The 18,549-nt window shown below is 49.0% G+C and overlaps 1 protein-coding gene across 7 annotated transcripts in view; it reads right to left on the bottom strand.

The window, feature by feature from the left end:
• LOC105496055 (solute carrier family 43 member 3) overlaps positions 1-18,549 on the bottom strand; it is a 71,618-nt gene that overhangs the window by 5,153 nt on the left and 47,916 nt on the right. Inside the window, exons 1-11 of one of the 7 annotated variants that reach the window (XM_071074588.1) lie at positions 16,045-16,062; positions 14,770-14,835; positions 14,169-14,534; positions 13,719-13,848; positions 12,156-12,202; positions 9,467-9,543; positions 9,131-9,223; positions 5,978-6,117; positions 4,792-4,889; positions 3,146-3,319; positions 2,828-2,944 (exon numbers count right to left, since the gene is read on the bottom strand). In XM_071074588.1, the coding sequence (XP_070930689.1) occupies positions 2,828-2,944; positions 3,146-3,319; positions 4,792-4,889; positions 5,978-6,117; positions 9,131-9,223; positions 9,467-9,543; positions 12,156-12,202; positions 13,719-13,848; positions 14,169-14,352 (1,060 nt within the window). In that variant the 5' untranslated portion in view covers positions 14,353-14,534; positions 14,770-14,835; positions 16,045-16,062. Of the gene's footprint in view, positions 1-2,827; positions 2,945-3,145; positions 3,320-4,791; positions 4,890-5,977; positions 6,118-9,130; positions 9,224-9,466; positions 9,544-12,155; positions 12,203-13,718; positions 13,849-14,168; positions 14,535-14,769; positions 15,127-15,243; positions 15,331-15,610; positions 15,697-16,044; positions 16,063-18,549 lie in introns of those variants that run through there. The other 6 variants (XM_011766091.3, XM_011766090.2, XM_011766092.2 and 3 more) reach the window with 6 other exon arrangements.

Here is an 18,549-nt window from a genome sequence, read left to right as displayed (position 1 = left end):
CAGGGTTAGTTGGGAAAAAACGACGATTTCAGGTCTGGGGCAGGAAACACACCTAGTGAAATGGACCTGAACATTTAATTGTGCTAGAAAGTAAGGATACTGTCTAGAAATAATATGATTTTGTCTAAAAGACACAGATTCTGGGTTGGTAAAGTTTTCAACGGCCAAAGGTGAGACAATTTGAGCATCAAGAAGAATCATGACAGAACAGATTGAAACATGTCAAATATATTTTAAAATGAAATTTTATTTAAAAAAATTAGTAGCCATGTCTGGAGGTCACTAGGGTACCAATTCATTATTTCGGACTGGTAAATAAACATGTAAACCAAGCATTTATTTCTAGGTAACAAAATAGTAAAGAATGTTTTTCTTTCTAAAAGAATTCTAGTGATTAAAAGCAGAAGATAGAAATAGAAAATCATCCTTTTGGCCAGGAGCAGTGGCTGTAATCTCAGCACTTTGGGAGGCCGAGGCGGGTGGATCACCTGAGGTCAGGAGTTCGAGACCAGCGTGGCCAACATGGTGAAACCCCATCTCTATTAAAAATACAAAAATTGGGCCGGGCGCGGTGGCTCAAGCCTGTAATCCCAGCACTTTGGGAGGCCGAGACGGGTGGATCACGAGGTCAGGAGATCGAGACCATTCTGGCTAACATGGTGAAACCCCAGTCTCTACTAAAAAATACAAAAATCTAGCCGGGTGAGGTGGTGGGCGCCTGTAGTCCCAGCTACTCGGGAGGCTGAGGCCGGAGAATGGCGTGAACCCAGGAGGCGGAGCTTGCAGTGAGCTGAGATCCGGCCACTGCACTCCAGCCTGGGCGACAGAGCGAGACTCCGTCTCAAAAAATAAAAAGACAAAAAAAAAAAACAAAAATTAGCCAGGTGGTGGGTGCCTCTAAAGCCAGCTACTCGGGAGGCGGAGGCAGGAGAATCGCTTGAACCTGGAAGGCGGAGGTTGCAGTAGGCCAAGATTGTGCCACTGCACTCCAGCCTGGGCAACAGAGTGAGACTCTGTCTCAAAAAAGAAGAAAGAAAAGAAAATCATCCTTTTGTAATCCTAATAAAATAATGGGCCTAGGCATTGATCATTAATGGCTGCTAAAATCACTAAGTATATGGTTGATGGGAAACTTTACAGCGGATAGATCAGACTGGCAATGTCTAAACCAGTTGATCAATCTTAACACAGCAACAAGACAACAGACACCAGGGCCTGCTGATGGGAGACCAGAGGAAACCCACAGCTCTACCTCTGAGTTATTCATGCAAAAAAAAAAAAAAAAAAAAAAAAACCCAAACAATTAAACTGTGTTTCCTCCAAGCTTCTAATCCCACTGTTTACAGGAAATACCCAAGGAAAGGAATACTTTTAAATAACACATTAAAACAATGCCAAATCCAAAATATGGGGAAATGGCCCAGTTTCTTCAACAAATAAATAAGAAAAGCGGGGAAGACTCTTCTAGATTTTAAAAGCTATAGAAGACACAGCAACCAAATACACTGCATGGACCAGGCATGGATCCTAATTTGAACAAACCAAATGTAAAAAGATGTATTTGAAATGATTGAAGGAATTTGAACAGTGACTGCACAGTAGGTGATATGAGAAATTATTGGTTTTTTTAGGTGTGGCCATGATTTTATGGGGATGTTTAAGTAAAAGAGGCCTTATATGTTAGAGAAACATTTATGGGTATAGAGAAATATTTACAGATGAAATGATATGATGTCTAAGATTTGCTTTGAAAACTCTAGCAGGTGTGGGAGAAGCAGGTGCATGGGGTGGGAGAAGGGATAGATGAAATAAGTATGTAAAATGTTGGTCTACTTTTGTCCCTCCTGCCCCAGCAGGTTAAAATACCTCAGCATATCTCTACTCCTCCAACCATGTCCAAGGACCAGGCCAAAACTCCCTGATGTGGTAAACAGCCTGACCCCTTCTTACCTCTCTCTCTCCAGCCACTTCCCTAAGATTCCCCAGTGCTCTGTGTCCTCGCCAGCCTGATTCACCTGCCCAGATCCCTCAGTGTTTCACTCTGTCATTCACCATTTCGACCCCACTGTGCTCCTGGGCCACTCTCCAAGGCCCCACTTCTTCATCTCCTCCCTTCTTACTCATCCTTCAGGTCTTGGTTTAGATGCCACCTCCTCCAGGAAGCCTTCCCTGGCACCAATCCCATCCTCACCCAGAATAGATTATGTGCCCTTCTTTGTGCCCCCATAGCCCCCTGTGGGCTTGCTTCATGGATTGTAACTGCCTATCTGCCTTTCTCCACCCTCTAGACTGAGAACACCTTGAGAAAAAGAACACAACTGTCTTGTCCGCTGTTGAATTCCTGGTATCTGGCACCATGGCTGACACATAACTGTCACTCAGTGACTAGTGTTTTAATGAATCAATGAGTGTAACCAGACAGGGTTAAGAACACAAAAGAAGACTGAGCATGGTGCTTCACGCCTGTAATCCCAGCACTTTGGGAGGCTGAGGTGGGCAGATCACCTGAGGTCAGAAGTTCAAGACCAGCCTGACATGGTGAAACCCCATCTCTACTAAAAAGACAAAAATTAGTAGGGGATGGTGGCACACGCCTGTAATCCCAGCTACTCGGGGAGCTGAGACAGGAGAATCTCTTGAACCCAGGAGGCGCAGCCTGCAGTGATCCAAGATCACACCACTGCACTCCAACCTGGGCAACAGAGTGAGACCCTATCTCAAAAAAAAAAAAAAAAAAAAGAGAGAAAGAGAGAGAGAAGACGTCATGGGGTAAATGAAGACTCCCTTCCTGGTTCTCTGACCAGCCCTGCCCTCCCCCGCATCTCACCTGTCTTTCTTGCTTCCTTCTGGTACTTCTGTTTAAGCCGGTCCATGAGCAGGCCATTCCAGGGAGCACACAGCACTCCGAACTGAGTGAAGGCAAAGGCATTTGTGTAGGTGCTGACTACAGAGGGAAGAGAGAGGTTGGTTGATGAGAAGTTTCCAAAACTCCCTTCCAGGCAGGGACTCTCCCACCTTGCTCTTGTCTGCACGTCCCTCCTCCCCACACCATCAGACCCTCCTCTGGTGTGTACAGCCCTGCTGGGAGGCTCTGTGTTCCTAGCTGGGATGTGCAGATGGGCTACCTCCCAGCCCCACCGCATACCTCGTGCCACGTCCCCACCGGCCATGTTGGTCAGCAAGGAGTTGAGAGTGCCAATGAAGAGGTAGTGCCACAACTGTATCACAGACAGCCACACCAGGTGCCAGGCAAAGCGCCGAGACAAAGCGTAGCTCCAGAAGGAGCGGGGTTCCTGCTTCTGCCCTTTCCCTGGGGTCTCTAACGGGGAGAGGAGGATCTGGGCGTGAATTGCGAGGAAAGTGGACAGGTAGGATGGGGAGGGTGGAGGCTTCAGTGGAACATTTCAGGTCCAGGCCCACCTTCTACCCTTGGCTCCCATAACTCACCCGGCATGCTCTGCGCCTGCCTCAGACTCACACATCCCCACCTCCCTGCTTTGTCATGCTGGCCCTACCACCTTGGATGACCCTCTGTGTTCTTCTCTATTGAAATCCGATCTGTCTCTCACAGCCTGGTCAATGACACTTCTTGCAGTAATACCTTCCTGATCTTTCTCAGCCAGAAAGGTGAAAGGAATGACAAGGAGAGGAGAAAGTCAGAAGGAAGACGAGGATGAGCGTGGACACTGTTCTAACCTGCTCCTCAGTGCCTCCCTCTCTTTTGGTACCAGTATCCTGAGTTTCCTTAGGAAATCTTCCTCTACCTTAATCTTCATGATCCAGATGGCACCGTGAATTCAGGGTTCTGTTCCTCTCTCAAGGTTAACCAATGAGATGGTTCCTCCTAACAAGGCAGACCGGCCGTAAGTTTAGATTAGGACGGACCTAATCTAAAATAGGTCCTACATCCTGGCAAGTTCAATTTCCTCCCTTGATTTTGGAAGCTTCCCAGAACCCTATTCTTCTTTCTTTAAAACAAATAAATAAATATGTGTTTTGGATCCAACTGTCAGATGGTAAAAAAAAAAAAAAAAATCAATTTTATTGTGTATATTTAAGATATACAACATGAGGTCATAGGATACATATAGCTACTAAGATGGTTACTATAGTAAAGCAAATTAACATATCCATCATCTCACATTTCTACCTGTTTTGTGGCAAGAGCAGTTAAAATCTACTTGTTTAGCAAAGTCCCAGACACAATGCAATTTGATGACCTAGAGTCTTCATGCTGTGCATTAGATCTCTAGGCCTGTTCCTCCTGCTCATCTGCTCCTTCATGTCCTTCAACCTGCATCTCCCATCTCCTCTCCCACCCCGTTCTTATTTCTACTGTAGCTAGCTGCGGTTTGTGATGTGTGTAATCAAAGACTCAGAACAGAGAGGAAGGAAAGGAAGCAGTGATAGAGTTGAGACAATAAGAGAGGACAGACCCAGGAGACCTGGAGAAATGGGGACATTGCACCAGACTTAGTGCAATGGCATCACAGAAGAGGGCAGAACCGAGGAGTTGGGGGAAGGGAGGGCAACCCATGGAAGGCAGGCTGGAAGTAGGGGAAAGTGATGGGATGTGAAAGAGAGAAAAGAGGGACAGAAAAGAGACAAAAGCCCTGCCCCCTCTCTGGACCCTCCATTAAGTGAGGGGGTTGGAAAGATGCCTAAGGTCCTTTCTCTGTCCTGCCTTTCCTGATTCAGGGCCTCTGGGGGAGCTCTGGAGGTGAGGGGCCAGGAAAGGCACAAGGAGAGACTCAGGTCTGGAGGAGAGAGAGATTAGTCAGCAGGGCTCACCTTCCTTTGCTGAAAGGACCTCCTTTGACTGTAGCTCCCCGTTTTCATGCTCAGCTGTTTCCTTCTCTTCCTTCATGGTGCCATTCCCAGAGCACAGGCTATGGAAACAAAAGCCCCACCAGCAAGGCCAAGGACTGTGAGCTGAACCTGAGACTCAGACTGGAGGGAACAGTATAGTGAATCCCACATTTCACCGCACTTTGGAATCACCTTTTAGCCACCCTGACGCCCAGGCTGCAGACCAGACCAATTAAATCAGTATGTCTGGAGGTGAAAGTCAGGCTTCCTTTTCTAAGATCTCTATGTGAATCTAGTGACTCTAATATGCCGCAAAGTTTGGGAACCACTGGAAGTATGAAAAGAGCAGGGCAGGCCAGAGTTCAAATCCCAGCTCTGCCTCTTCCTAGCAACAGAAAGATGGCTCAGACTTAACCCTTCTGAGCCTCATTTTTCTCATTTAGAAAATGGAGATAAGGATATCTGAGAGGATTATTGTGAGGATGAAATCAGAGAGCACATGGGGTCTGACAAATAGTAAGTGAGCAGCAAAGGAGCACCCTTCCTCTACTCCTTGTGGCAACTGACTGCAAAAATGATCACATGTTTTCACCTCCTCTGTATTTACCCCCATTTGAATGAGACTTTGCAGCTCTATTTCCCCATGCCCTGAATCTGGGCCAGCCTTGTGAACTGCTTCAGCCAAAAGAATGCAGCAGAAGTGGTTGTGCCAATTCCAAGCCTAAACCTCAAGAACACTTGTGCGTTTCTGCGCTCTTTCAGAACCCTGAAATCACGGTGTGAATGAGCCCACGCTGGCTTGCTGGAGGATGACAGCCACGTGACCCAGGCATCCCTGTCACTCCAAACCTATTTGAATGAGGCCATCCTAGCATAGTCAGCCCCCTTGTAACCCTCCAAATGATCAGATGCATGAATGAGCCCTGTCAAAATCATCTACATCTGACCCTGATCAGTAGAACTAGCCAGCTACCCACAGACTTGTGAAAAATGATAAATGCTGAACGTTTTAGGCTGCTGAGTTTTGAGGTCGTTTGTTATGCAGCAATAGCTAACAGATGCACTGCTCCAGTCCTCCTCCTCTCCTGTGACAGGTTTGCTTTGCCCTGTCCATCCCACCCTAGGGCCAATGAGGGGCTCTGGCCCACAATCGCCAGATAGTCCTTACCCGTAGCTGTAGTTGGGGGGCAGTGGGTATGGGATGTGCCCCCGGGGCATCAGGAGGAAAGTGCGTGCTACATGCCAGGTACTGCAGACAGAGAGGAAGATGAAGGAGGCCTTGAGGCTGATGCCCTTTTCATAAAGAAGCTGCAGAAGGAGGAGGAAAAAGTCAGTGTCACGCCATGTTCACAGCAGCACTATTCACAATAGCCAAAGGATGGAAGCAACCTAAAGGTCCATCAGCAGATGAACAGCTAAACATAATGTGATCTATACACACAGTGGAATATTATTCAGCCTTTAAAAAGGAAGGAGGCCACCATGCTGGCTCACACCTATAATCCCAGCACTTTGGGAGGCAGGAGGACCACTCGAGCCCAGTTCAAGACCAGCCTGGACAACATCACCCCTTCTCTACTGGGTGTGGTGGCACACACCTGTAGTCCCAGCTACTCAGGAGGCTGAGTGGTAGGATTACTTGAGCCCATAAGTTTGAGGCTGCAGTGAGCCATCACTGGGCCACTGCACCCCAGCCTGGACAATGAAGCATGACCTTGTCTCCAAAAAAAATAAAAAGGAAAGAAATTGACATACACTACAACATGGATGAACTTTAAGAGCACTATGCAGGGCTGAGCTCAGTGGTTCCTGCCTGTAATTCTAGTGCTTCAGAAGACCAAGACAGGAGGATTGCTTGAGTCCAGGAGCTTGAGACCAGCCTGGGTAACAGCAAGACCTCATCTCTACTAAAAATAAATAGATAAATTAGCTGGGCGTGGTGGTGCATGCCTGTAATTCCAGCTACTCGGGAGGCTGAGGTGAGAGGGTGTGATTACATGATTACATGATTACATGCCTGTAATCCCAGTACTTTGGGAGGCTGAGGCAGGCAGATCACTTAAGGCCAGGAGTTCCAGACCAGCCTGGCCAACATGGTGAAACCCCATCTCTACTGAAAATACAAAAATTAGCAGTGCATGGTGGCATGCACCTGTAATCCCAGCTACTCGGCTGGTTGAGGCAGAAGAATCGCTTGAAGCCAGGAGGCAGAGGTTGCAGTGAGCCAAGATCCTGCCACCGCACTCCAGCCTGGGCAACAGAGCGAGACTCTGTCTCAAAAAAAAAAAAAAAAAAAAAGGTTAAGATAGTAATATTTATGTTATGCATGTTTTATCACACACAAAAAACATCAGCAGAAGAGGCAGGAGCTGGAACCCTGTTTTCTAAGGAGTCCGAGTACAAGCCATCACCTACCATCCTGGAAGCTGATTAGGGATACCTGGTACACATATGGCGCCACTCCAAGACACACCCGGCAGTAGAGGAGTCCTCATATGACCCTTCCCCACAGCCGGTGGAGCCAGTGCCTTTCTTCCCCCAACAACAGCAAAGGCCTTTTGTTCAAAGGAAATTTTACACAAAAATTCAACTTACAAAACACATCAATGGGGAGCTTGCCAGTCATCTCCCTCTTTATTCTCCTTGGTGACTGGCATGACATCAAAGAGAATCCCTAAGTTCCTCGATGCTCAGTTTGAAACCACTGACCTAGCCCAACCTCCTCCCATTTTACAGAGAGTGACATTGAGGTCCAGAGAGGTGCAGTAAATTGCTCAATGAATTGTCAGAGTAAGCAGCAACAAAGTCAGATTAAACTAAGAATTCCCACTCCTGCTGCCTTTCCCCTTCCAACTCTAGACAGACAGGAGAGAGGTTGGGCATGGTGGTTCATGCCTGTAATTTCAGCACTTTGGGAGGTCAAGGAAGGTGGATTACTTGAGGTCAAGAGTTCAAGACCAGCCTGGCCAACATGGCGAAACCCCATCTCTACTAAAAATACAAAAATAAGCCAAGTGTGGTGGCAAGCCTATGGTCCCAGTGACTCAGGAGGCTGAGGCAGGAGAATTGCTTGAGCCCACTAGACAGAGGCTGCAGTGAGCCAAGATCCCACCAATGCACTCTAGCCTGGGAGACAAAGTGAGACTCCATCTCAAAAAAAAAAAAAAAAAAAAAAAAGAGGAAAGAAGGGGAGGCATACCCAGGGGAAGGAGGAAGAGCCTGGAAAGTGGCTCTTGTGCCAGGAGTAGAAAGGCTTGAGTGCCCCCAGGGACTCAGTCTCTGTATGACTCTCCAAACCTCCAAAGCTTATAGGACTAAGCTAGACTCATGTCTGGGTAGTGACTGCCAGAGATCCTCTTCTCTGCCCCCATAACCGACATGGAATGCCAACTACCTCTGGCCTAACACTAAGCCCAGAGAGAAGTCCCAGGTTGGGTGGCTTGAGATCCACACTCTTCCCTTCCTTTCACTCAGCCATCTGTGGCGTGCCAGCTTTAGTACTCCAGCTTGTTGTCTCATAATTGAAGCATGGTTGCCACAGCCCCAGCTATCACATCCTCACACCGCAACATTCAATGAGGAAGACTTCATTTGTACTCTGCTTTCACCCTCCGTCAGGGAAGAAAAGCCCCTTGAGTCTTCTAATATACACACCCCCTTTATCTCATTAAAAAGGACTGGATCCTATGCTGACCTCCATCCATCACTAGCAAGGGGTAAACAGATTGCCGTGGTTGGCTTTGATCAATCAGGATTCATCCCCTGGGCTAAGCAGGTCACTGCCCAGATAAAACCATTCGCAATGAATAAGGCAGAATGGTTGTTGATTGACCTCTAATAGCCTTGGCAACAGTTCATCCCCCGAAACCTCAACATCAGCCATTGGGACAGCTGGACAAGCCTCCGTGTCTGCCCCTGCTGTACCCACTAGCCACTTGCCACCTTCTTGTCCAAATTAGAAGCTCACAGCAGCAAACACCCCACTCTGAAGGGCCCCCAGACTCTGCCCAACATTGGCCCAAGCACATCATGACCACTGCCACAAAAGCTTGGGCAAGGCTGAAGAAGGGGCTTAGCGGTTACAAGCTCAGGCTCTAGAACCAACAAGCCTGGGTTTGAGTTCCAGTATCATGGCTACTAGCGGCAGAACCTTCATTGTTAAAAGCTTTTTAACCTCGGAGACTCAAATGCTTCGTCTGTAAAATGGGGGCAACATAGTACATACCTCACCGAGTTGATGGAGAGAAATAATGCAAGGTTCACAAGACAAGCGCCTGGCATATACAAGTGCTCAATGAATGTAGGCTGTTGCTATATTTACCTTAATAATAAGGAAGACTGCCGAGGAAGAGTCAAATGCTCCATTGTAGAGAGTGATGATGGTCGAACGGTGTTGGCCAAATAGGTTCCCAATCTGCGGATGATAGGACCAGCCTGGATCACGTATTTATTCATGAAACAGATATTTCCTGAGGATCCAGCATGTGGCAGGCCCTCCTTATACCCAAAGTCACCTTCTACCGCTACAGCTTCCACCTCAGCTTGAGCCAACCCCATCTGAGGCAGCCAATTATAGAAAAGGGTCTTACCTTCCCTCCACCTTCCCTCCACCTTCCCTCCACCCTGCCAAGTGCCTGGGATCAGGGAAGACTCCCACCTGCAGGTTGGTGATGAGAAACAGGATTCCCCCAATGGTGAGCATTGGCATGGCCAGGAAGAGCAGCACAGCTGAGCCTGGACCATCAAAGTCAGAAGCAGGATGGCGTCATAGTGCAACCCAAACATGGAGCCCCAACCTCTGCTCCCACCTGCTCCAAATTCCCAACAATCCTAGTGTCCAGGCCCCAGTTCGAGCCAGCATTCCAGCGTCCTTCAAGGGTTTTTAGGATACTGGCCAAGGTTTCCCCAGATATCTCTGTGGAAGTCTCCTGAGCCACCTTCTTCCCAGCCAAAGTGGGTCCTCAGTCTGTGGCAGGCCAGGAAGTTTACAGACAGAGGCAGAGCTCTAAGTGAAGCCACCTCTCTTTTCCCTCAGTAAACCACAAGCTGCCTCTCCTTTTCATCCTTGACACTCTAGGAAAAGAGGACCCTGGACTCAGGTGCCAGGCTCAACCCTCAAGCCCATCCCCTAATTCATGGCATTGGCCTTGAGCCTCAGTCATCTTATCTGTTTAATGGGAACAACAGTTCCTGCTCTTCCGGCTTAGGTGCTACGAGAACTGAGTGAGAAAAGGACAATGGTCTTTTCTTTGTTCACTAAACTCTGAGCACTTCCTTGGTGCCAGGCAGTGTGCTTGGCACTGGAAATACAGGATGAATAAAAGATACTCCTTGCGCTTAAAGAGACTGACATGCAAACAAATGGTTATAACAGGTCTGGTAAGTGTGAGACCACAGCAGAAAAGCTCAAGAGCTGGGGGAGGGGAACCCTTGACAAATTATTCCTCCCCAAACCAGACTTCTGCCCACCATTATTCTGGCCATAACCTATGCCTGTCTTATTATTTGCTAAAATGTTTTAAGTTGACTCACTCTTATCCCAAAAAAAATCTATTTTTAAAGGACACTTTATTTCACTACTGTAGATGAAAACACTGGCATTGCTTGTCATGAATAGGAAGTAACTGTAAAAATAAATGCAATGAAAGGAAAACAATGTTATTCAATTGTAGCTGGATGCATTTGCCCTTAGAATGTTCAAAGCCTAAGACCTGCTCTTTCCATCAGTGTTAAAATCACACTGGCCCCACATCAAGACATTCTTTCATGAAATCAGAAGGACTGAAAGAGACATAAAAAGGGAATAGCTGTTCTGTCAGGTGATTTGATGTTTGTTAGTGTAGTTGATGTAGTATGCGTGTGCCCCTAACATCCTCTTAACTACCGTGCTATACCTTAAGAAGCACTGCCAAGAGCCAATTTTAGAGTATTCACACAATTTACCATTCAATTTCTGTCAGTATAAAATGTACATCTCTCCTATTGCTAAAGGTTGGAGGCTTCTTTCACAATACAGTCCTTGTGGGCTCAATGCTTTTTTCAAAACCGAAAATCCCTCTACTGTGGAGGAAGAGGAAGATTGTTGCTCAGACAATTTGCAAGCACGAGTCAAATATTACCCAGCCACCACCTCCACATCCAGTCGCTTAAAAATCATTTACAGGCTTTTAGAGTAGATGATGCTGGTTTGATAAGGAGAGTGGTTTGAAATGTTTGGTTTGAGGTGCCAGGCCATCTCGTGAGATCTGTGTGGACAAAGACACTCAGTCTCTGTGTTTGCCCAGCGTGAGTGCAGACAATCTCATGATGCTGGTGGGCTTTAGCAGAGCTTACACACACAAGAGTAATGTACTCTTCTCTCCTAAACCAAAAACTGAGCCACAGGTCCGACACTAGGGAGGAACCTCGGGAGGCATCTCGTGGCCACCATAACCAAGGCAATGAGAGAAAGAAGAGTCAGGGATCAGGAGGCCTGCATACCAGGCCCACCTCCCACTCGCTTTCTCTGTGGCCATGGACGTGTCTTTGCAAAGGGTCCCTTTGTGACCTCAGTTTCTCCTCTGTGTAGTCGGTGGAAGGGTGGTGGAGAACAAACCAGATTGGAATTCCAGACTTACAGACTGGTAAAATTTGAAAAAAAGATTTTGAGTACAATAGGGTTGTCAACTTTTACCCTGCTAAGTAAGGATATTTTCAAAATGGTCATTCATATAATCATTTCATTAAAAAGAAAGAGAACATTTTAACTAACACATATAAGATGTAAAAGTTTTTTGTTGTTTTGTTTTTTAGGGTTTGTTTGTTGATAGAGTCTCACTTTGTCACCCAGGCTGGAGTGCAGTGGTGTGATCTCGGCTCACTGCAACCTCTGCCTCCTGGGTTCAAGCAATTCTCCTGCCTCATCCTCCTGAGTAGCTGGGATTACAGGCGTGCACCACCGCCCAGCTAATTTTTGTATTTTTTTTTTTTAGTAGAGAAGGGATTTCACCATGTTGGCCAGGCTGGTCTCGAACTCCTGACCTCAGATGATCCACCCACCTCAGCCTTCCAAAGTGCTGGGATTCCAGGAGTGAGCCACTGCGCCCTGCCAGATGTAAAGTTTTGAATAAATTCTACTCTATAAAGTAATCCCTCTCCATTGTCCTTGCTTTTCACATTTTCTCAATAGACTAAACTGTTTTCACAGATCAGCAATAACTCAAGATCCTTCCAGGATTCTTTCAAGCTACAGATCTCTGAATAACCATGTGGTCTGTATGTCTTGCCTATAGCTCTCTGCTCACACCTGCCCCAGCCACCAGGTGCCCCTGAGCTTGCATCCCTCCCACCCACCTGACAGCACTCACCTGCAGAGGTGAAGGCTATGATGAGTGTGGCGGTGGTGTAGAAAAATCTGAAACACAGACCAGGAAAAGGAGAATATTGTCAAGAAAGGAGAAACCTGGGAGACAAACGTGATTCTGCTCACCCAGCCCACAAGTGTAGGACTTGACCGCACCCTCAGCCTGGGATGCAACGGGCACTGATGCCTCTGAGCCCCAGGCTCAAAACCAGGTGAGAAGCCGCGATGAGACTGAAATGTGGTCCTGACCTCATGGACAGTGCATTTTGCTCATTCTGAGGCCCAACGCTAGCATAGGCAGCCTTGGACAAGGAGCTCAGCTGATGACGTGGTTGGCTTGGGACTTAGCCAGGACAGAGTGGGCAAAGCCAAGATCCTCCCACCTGGAAGCCCCAATAGCCCAACCCCTTGGAGAAAGAGGTTAGTGCCTGGTCTGCAAATCAAGACCTTGAGTTCTAACTCCTCCTCACTCTGTGACCTTGGGCAAGGCGCTGTCCTTCTCTGGGCCTCAGGAGCCTTTTCTATAAAAAGAAATGATTGGACTGACTAGTTCAGAGTGCTATGATTTCAGGATTACAGTCCCAAGGTTATAAGGCTCCCTTAGCATTTAGGGGTCTTGTAAGGCATGGAGTCAAAAAAAAAAAAAAAAAAAAAAAAAAAAAAAAGCAATGTCCTAAGGCTCGAGAAGAGGGAGGGGACAAAGGAAGGGGAGGAAAGGGGAGGTAGCAGGGAGCCAAGGACCAAGAAGGACTGAGATACAGTCATTCTGCATCCAAAGGCTTAAAATGTAAGGGACTGGCTTTACTCTCTGGCTATGTCCAGAAAGGCAGGCCCAGCTAGCCCTCCCGTTCCTCTCTCTGACAGCTGATCTCACATGTGCCTCCCTGGGAGCACCTGCTCTGAGCTGTATCAGTCCCCAGCAGGGCGCTGATTATCGCTGAGGCTGCCCACAGAGCACGAGATTAGGATGCAGCAACACACTGTGTGTGTGAGATCACGTCCCGAACCTTCTGACTCATCTGCACAGGAAACCCCCACTGCCTCCCCTCCAGTCAGAAAGGACCTGAAATTCCACCAGTGGCAATACCAAGGAAACTTCCTATTAGCTAAGCCCCTGGGGAGTGATGGGGGAGGGAGGCGGTGAGGAGGATGAGGATGAAGCCTGAGCAACCTGGATGTGAGGCTGTGCAGGGGATGAGGACAAGGATCGTTGGGGTGAAGGAAGAGAAGAGCAATTTTAGTTTTTGCTAATTTTGTAACCTGGCTCTAAGCCAGCCCTTACAGGAAGTCAGCCTGGCCTCCGGCTCAGTTCAGCACGTGATAGGGAAGCCACATTCAGGCGGAGCAGGGAAAAAGGTAAGGAAATGGAAGCGGGGCTGTGGTGAAGTGGGGAGCCTACAAATTCCCGCTGCCTGGGGCTGTTCCTAACAGCCGCTGGGAGCTAGCTGCAGGTGTGGTGCCTGGCAGGGCGGCCGGGCCATCTGACCTGGATTTCACTCCAAGCTGGGCTGCAGCCTGAAGGATTCCTATCGCCCACCTTTGCCTGGGCTGGGCCTTTCGGACTTACATGGCTATGAGGCGTGCCACGGTGGTCTTGAACCGGTCAAAGATGTAGCCAGTGGGGAATGTCATGAAGTTGTTCATGAAGGACCCCAGGGTGAAGATGAGTGAGAACCTCTCATCCTGGGCTTTGCAGTCTGGAGAAGAACAAAGGTCTCCCATGCATCCCAGCCTTCCTGCCAAATGAGCACACAGCCTGGGCTCCCCCCTCCACCTCGGACAGCTCGTCAGTCAGAAGCTCGTCCCTTCAGCTCAGTTGAAATGTGGCTGCCCCTAATTACCCCTCAGGAGCTGGTGCCTCCCTTCCAGGCACTTCCCAGACCAAGTGGGCTGAGGGCTGCTGAGCCTTCCTCTCATCATAGAAAGAGGGGTGGGCAGGGGGCAGAGTCCTTCCTGCTCCTTGCCACCACCTGGGAGCCAGACTTAACTTCCTTAGAAGAGTCATCCCTGCCCTTACCGGCCTGCCCTGTGGCATTGCCAATCGGCCCAGCATCTTGTCCACACAGCTCCTTAAAGTAATCCTCATTCTTGAAGACAAACACTAGTGAAGGCCAGCCAAAGAGGACGCCAGCAAAGCCCAGGCATTCCAGCAGCCCTGTCAGCAGTGTGGCCACGTGCAGGGGCAGGCCCTGGCCCGCCATGAGCAGAGGTGGAGTGGATCTTCAAATCCCACTTTGTCCTCCTGGACGGATCACAGGCGCTGTAAGCCTGGCGTTTGAGCACTTGGAAAATTCCTCTGGCAAGCCAAGCCCTTCCCTTCCCGTAGCTCTCTGGTTCTGTTTCAGGCCTGGGCAAAAACCGTCAGCGGGTGATTCTCTGGATCCTGTAAAATAAAGACAGAGGCTGCTGGAAGAGGAGGCCTGCGGGAAAGGCAAAGGTGGACTAGAGTTATTTGTGGGGTGCATTAAGAGGCAGGGTGATCATGGCCGCTGGCAGCAAATATGGGGAATAGATACTCCAATACACTATCTTAGGCACTGCATTTGAGTAACCACGTGGTAAGTAGAGAGGCAGATCTTAATTGCCACCTGGAGTCACAGGTGAGATAAACGACTTACCCAATAGCTCCCCGGCAGCAGGTGGAGAAGCGGAGGCTCCTGCGCTCGAATTCTGAATACCGTCCACTAAAATAATGACAGCAACTCAACCAGGTGCAGGGGCAGGGAGGCCCTACACAGAAGACACACACTCCCGCTGCCAACTTGGTGTTATCTTCAGTTTATTGACAATGAAACAAAAACTCCCGCAGATTTCAGGAACTTGCCCAAGATCACAGGGCTAGTTTAGTCACGAGGCAGGCCATTCTACTGCCAGAAATACCACAGCTCCCATGACCCTCGCCTAGGACTCGCAAACATGGTCCCCGCTGCCCTTCCTCGCATCAGCTTCTACCAGGAAAGCCTCGGGGGGCCGCTCCCCGCCAGCCTCCGCACCCCGCTCCAGCCTGCGGCCGGCCCTCCCCGCAGAGGAGCCCGAGGGGCCAGCCCGGGCTCGGAGCCCCAAGGCCCCCGAAAGGGGACCCCTCGCCCTACCCGCGTGCTCCGCGCCGGGGCTCTCCGCGCCCTTTCGTTCGCATTCGCGCCTCTCGCCGCCCCTCCCAGTCCCCTGCTCGCCTCCGCCCCTGCCTGCCCTCCCGGAAGGGGTTGGGGCAGGCCTCCCATTCTCCATCACTTCCTTCTTCTTTTTCCTTGCTCACAGCCTCCCGCGCCTTTTTTTACCTCTCCCTTTTGAAACTTCTCCCTCTAGGATCCCCTATAACCCCAGCGGTGTCTTTCCCTCCCTCCTCACTGCCTTTCAGCCTCCCAGCCCCCTTGCCTCTGCCTCCCCTAACCAAGTTAGTTGAATGCTGTTACACGCTCAGGCCCACCTAGGAAAAATGTCACCCACTCATCCACTTACCCAGAGGACACGCAGACAGCACATGCGGGCACAGGGACACACACACTCTCTCTATTTGTGCATTTTGCCTTGACCGCTGGGTTGGCAGGGAACATATTTTTCCTATTTGCTCACCACCTCAACCCTCTCTCCCAGTTTCACACTCCCACAGCTGCCAAAAACATCCCAACCACAGAATCAGGCAGCCAAGAACCAGGACTGAGGGCTTTTCAGAAACCACCGCCTGGAGGACTGCCCCATCTTTTCGCTCCCGAAGACCCCTTAGATGACTCCCGGCCTCACCCCCACCCCCAGGTTCTGAAAGAGCCTTCCCAGCAGACTGCATTGATTAACTATTCATTCATTGCCCCATTTTTTATTAATCAAAGACATATATAATTGCCCATCGGAGCTTGTGATCAGCGTGAGGTAGCCAGTCTAAGCAGCTGCCTTACCATCCTTCCAGTCCAGAGCACGTGAGCTGATGTCTTCTTTGGCCTGAGTGGCTGTTCCCTTGTCAAAAGCTCAGTTTGGGGGAGAACTTCTTGCATATTAGATGCAGTCTGCAGACTCCCAACCCCAGCTACCTGGATCCCGTGGGGGCCCAGGAACTCCAGCTATTCCAAGCCCACTCCTCTTTTTTTTTTTTTTTTTTTTTTTTTGAGACGGAGTCTTGCTCTGTCACCCAGGCTGGAGTGCAGTGGCCAGATCTCAGCTCACTGCAAGCTCCGCCTCCCGGGTTTAGGCCATTCTCCTGCCTCAGCCTCCCGAGTAGCTGGGACTACAGGCGCCCGCCACCGCGCCGGGCTAGTTTTTTGTATTTTTAGTAGAGACGGGGTTTCACCGTGTTAGCCAGGATGGTCTCGATCTCCTGACCTCGTGATCCGCCCGCCTCGGCCTCCCAAAGTGCTGGGATTACAGGCTTGAGCCACCGCGCCCGGCCACTCCTCTTTTTTTTAAGAGGAAGAAATAGAGGTTAGGATAGGGGACAGCCAGAACTGAGTATTTTCCAGATCCAACTGAGTATTTTCCAGTTCACCACCAAAACACAAAAGATAAAGTCTGTGACCACTCTAGTGACTTGACTGAATGGAGGAAGGGTGGCTGGGGTCCTGTACCCCAAGCTACTTGCTAGTTATACAACCTGAGGCAAGCTCTTTGGCTGCCCCACCTGTAAGACAAGGACAATAGGACCTTAATTATAGGAATTGTCTTAAAAGAAGTATGAGATGGGTGTATGAGGTCCCTGCATGGCGCAGGTGCTGTAGGCAGATTGTAGGGTAGTGGATTTCTAGTCTGCAGTTATGTAGACAGAGCCAGAGAAGCAGCTTTGGGGAGGAATTTTAAAGGAACTTGCCCATGGTCACTCTACGAAGCCGCAGTACCTTCCCAACTCTGAAACCTATGCTCTCATCACCCCATCTTAACAAACATTTGGACATTAGAGGAAACAAGTCTCTTCTTAAAATAACATTTTAAGTTATTTTAAGAAATACATTTTAATCCACAAAAATATAGCAGCCCGGGATAATCAGGGCTTAAGATGCAAGATTTTCTATTTTACTGCAAGACAGACTCTGAAATTAATGCATGCCCTATCTTCTGGTCTTTTAGTCTCCTGAGGACCTTGAGGGATCAGTAAGTGTGGAAGTAGCAAGGGAGAAACCGAAAAAAGTCAAAGCAAAGAGAGAATCTTATCTTGTTACCTCTCTTGACTCAGAGCCTCCACTACACACCTCCCAACAATGTCTGCAGAAGACATGGGCCTCTACTAACACACGTCTTACTGAACTCTTGGGACAGGAAATTAGAATATCCTCTGAACCATTCCCATGTTCTTTGGTTCGAATTCCAGCAGCTAGAAAAGGCAGATGCTATTCTGATCACTCTCCTGCCTGGCTCCGATGAGGATTAATGAGTAACATTGGAGAGAGAAGTGACTATAATAAGGTCTGATGGCACACCCAATGTCTTCATCCCTTTTCTCTTCGCCTCCTTCTGCATCATCTCACATCCTTTTTTTTTTAATTGATTGATTGGTTCAACAAATACCTGTGGCACCCCAGGCTCTGTGCCAGGTGCTGGGATTCATAGAGAAGAGATTCAGTGCCTGCCCTCAAGGGGCTCCTTCTCTAGTGGGAGAGACAAAGAAACGCAAGATTTCTGGAGTGAGAGAATGGTCTTCCAGGCAGAGGCCAGCACAGCACATTGAAAGGCACGGAACCTCAACAAAACAAGAACATTTGGGAACCAGCTAGAGCACAGGTTTGTGAAGAAAGTGGCAAGATTTGAGGCCAGCGTCACTGTCTAAGTGAGGACATTAACATTTCAGCCCACATCAGTCAATCATGTCCTATTGATTTCACCCCTTAATATCTCTCCTATCCATCCTTGACCACTGCTCTATGCAGACACTTATCATCTCTCACGCAGGCATCATCTGCTTCCAAGCCATCGCCATTCTGCTGCAAGAGTTTATTTCCATGGTTGCCACTCGATGACTTCACTTAACTGCTCAAAACCCTTCTGAGGTCCAGTCAACTGGCTGGTAAGGACCAGTCCAGGGTCTGGGAATGCCAGCCATGGGACATTGCTTTGAGGGGAAGAGGGAGCATAGAACGGGGTCTCCTGTATCCTGCTACCGAAGTACCAATGCAGGAGGCGGTTCTCCTTCCCATCATCAGCAGATCTGGATACCCAGGATCCACCCTATGGATGTTTTTATGGGCAGAGTGGGAAGATGGATATGTTGAGGTCAGGGAAAGAGGGTTTGCCAAACAGGGCAGTGTAAGTGAGCTGCACTCCATCATCCCCCTGGCACAAGCAAAGGCTAGTATCCTCTAGTCCTCAAGAGCACCACCTTCCAATGCAGCCCCCACCTCTCCACGGACCTCTCTCCTCAAGCTTCCTCTGAACAACCTCAGAGAGGGCAGCTGCCACTCCCTGGGCGAGTCCAGATG

This window comes from Macaca nemestrina, chromosome 12 (genome assembly GCF_043159975.1).
Source record: "Macaca nemestrina isolate mMacNem1 chromosome 12, mMacNem.hap1, whole genome shotgun sequence".
NCBI lineage: Eukaryota > Metazoa > Chordata > Mammalia > Primates > Cercopithecidae > Macaca > Macaca nemestrina.
The sequence above is the reverse complement of the archived record's forward strand: the minus strand, read 5'-3'. Positions and strand labels throughout refer to the sequence as shown.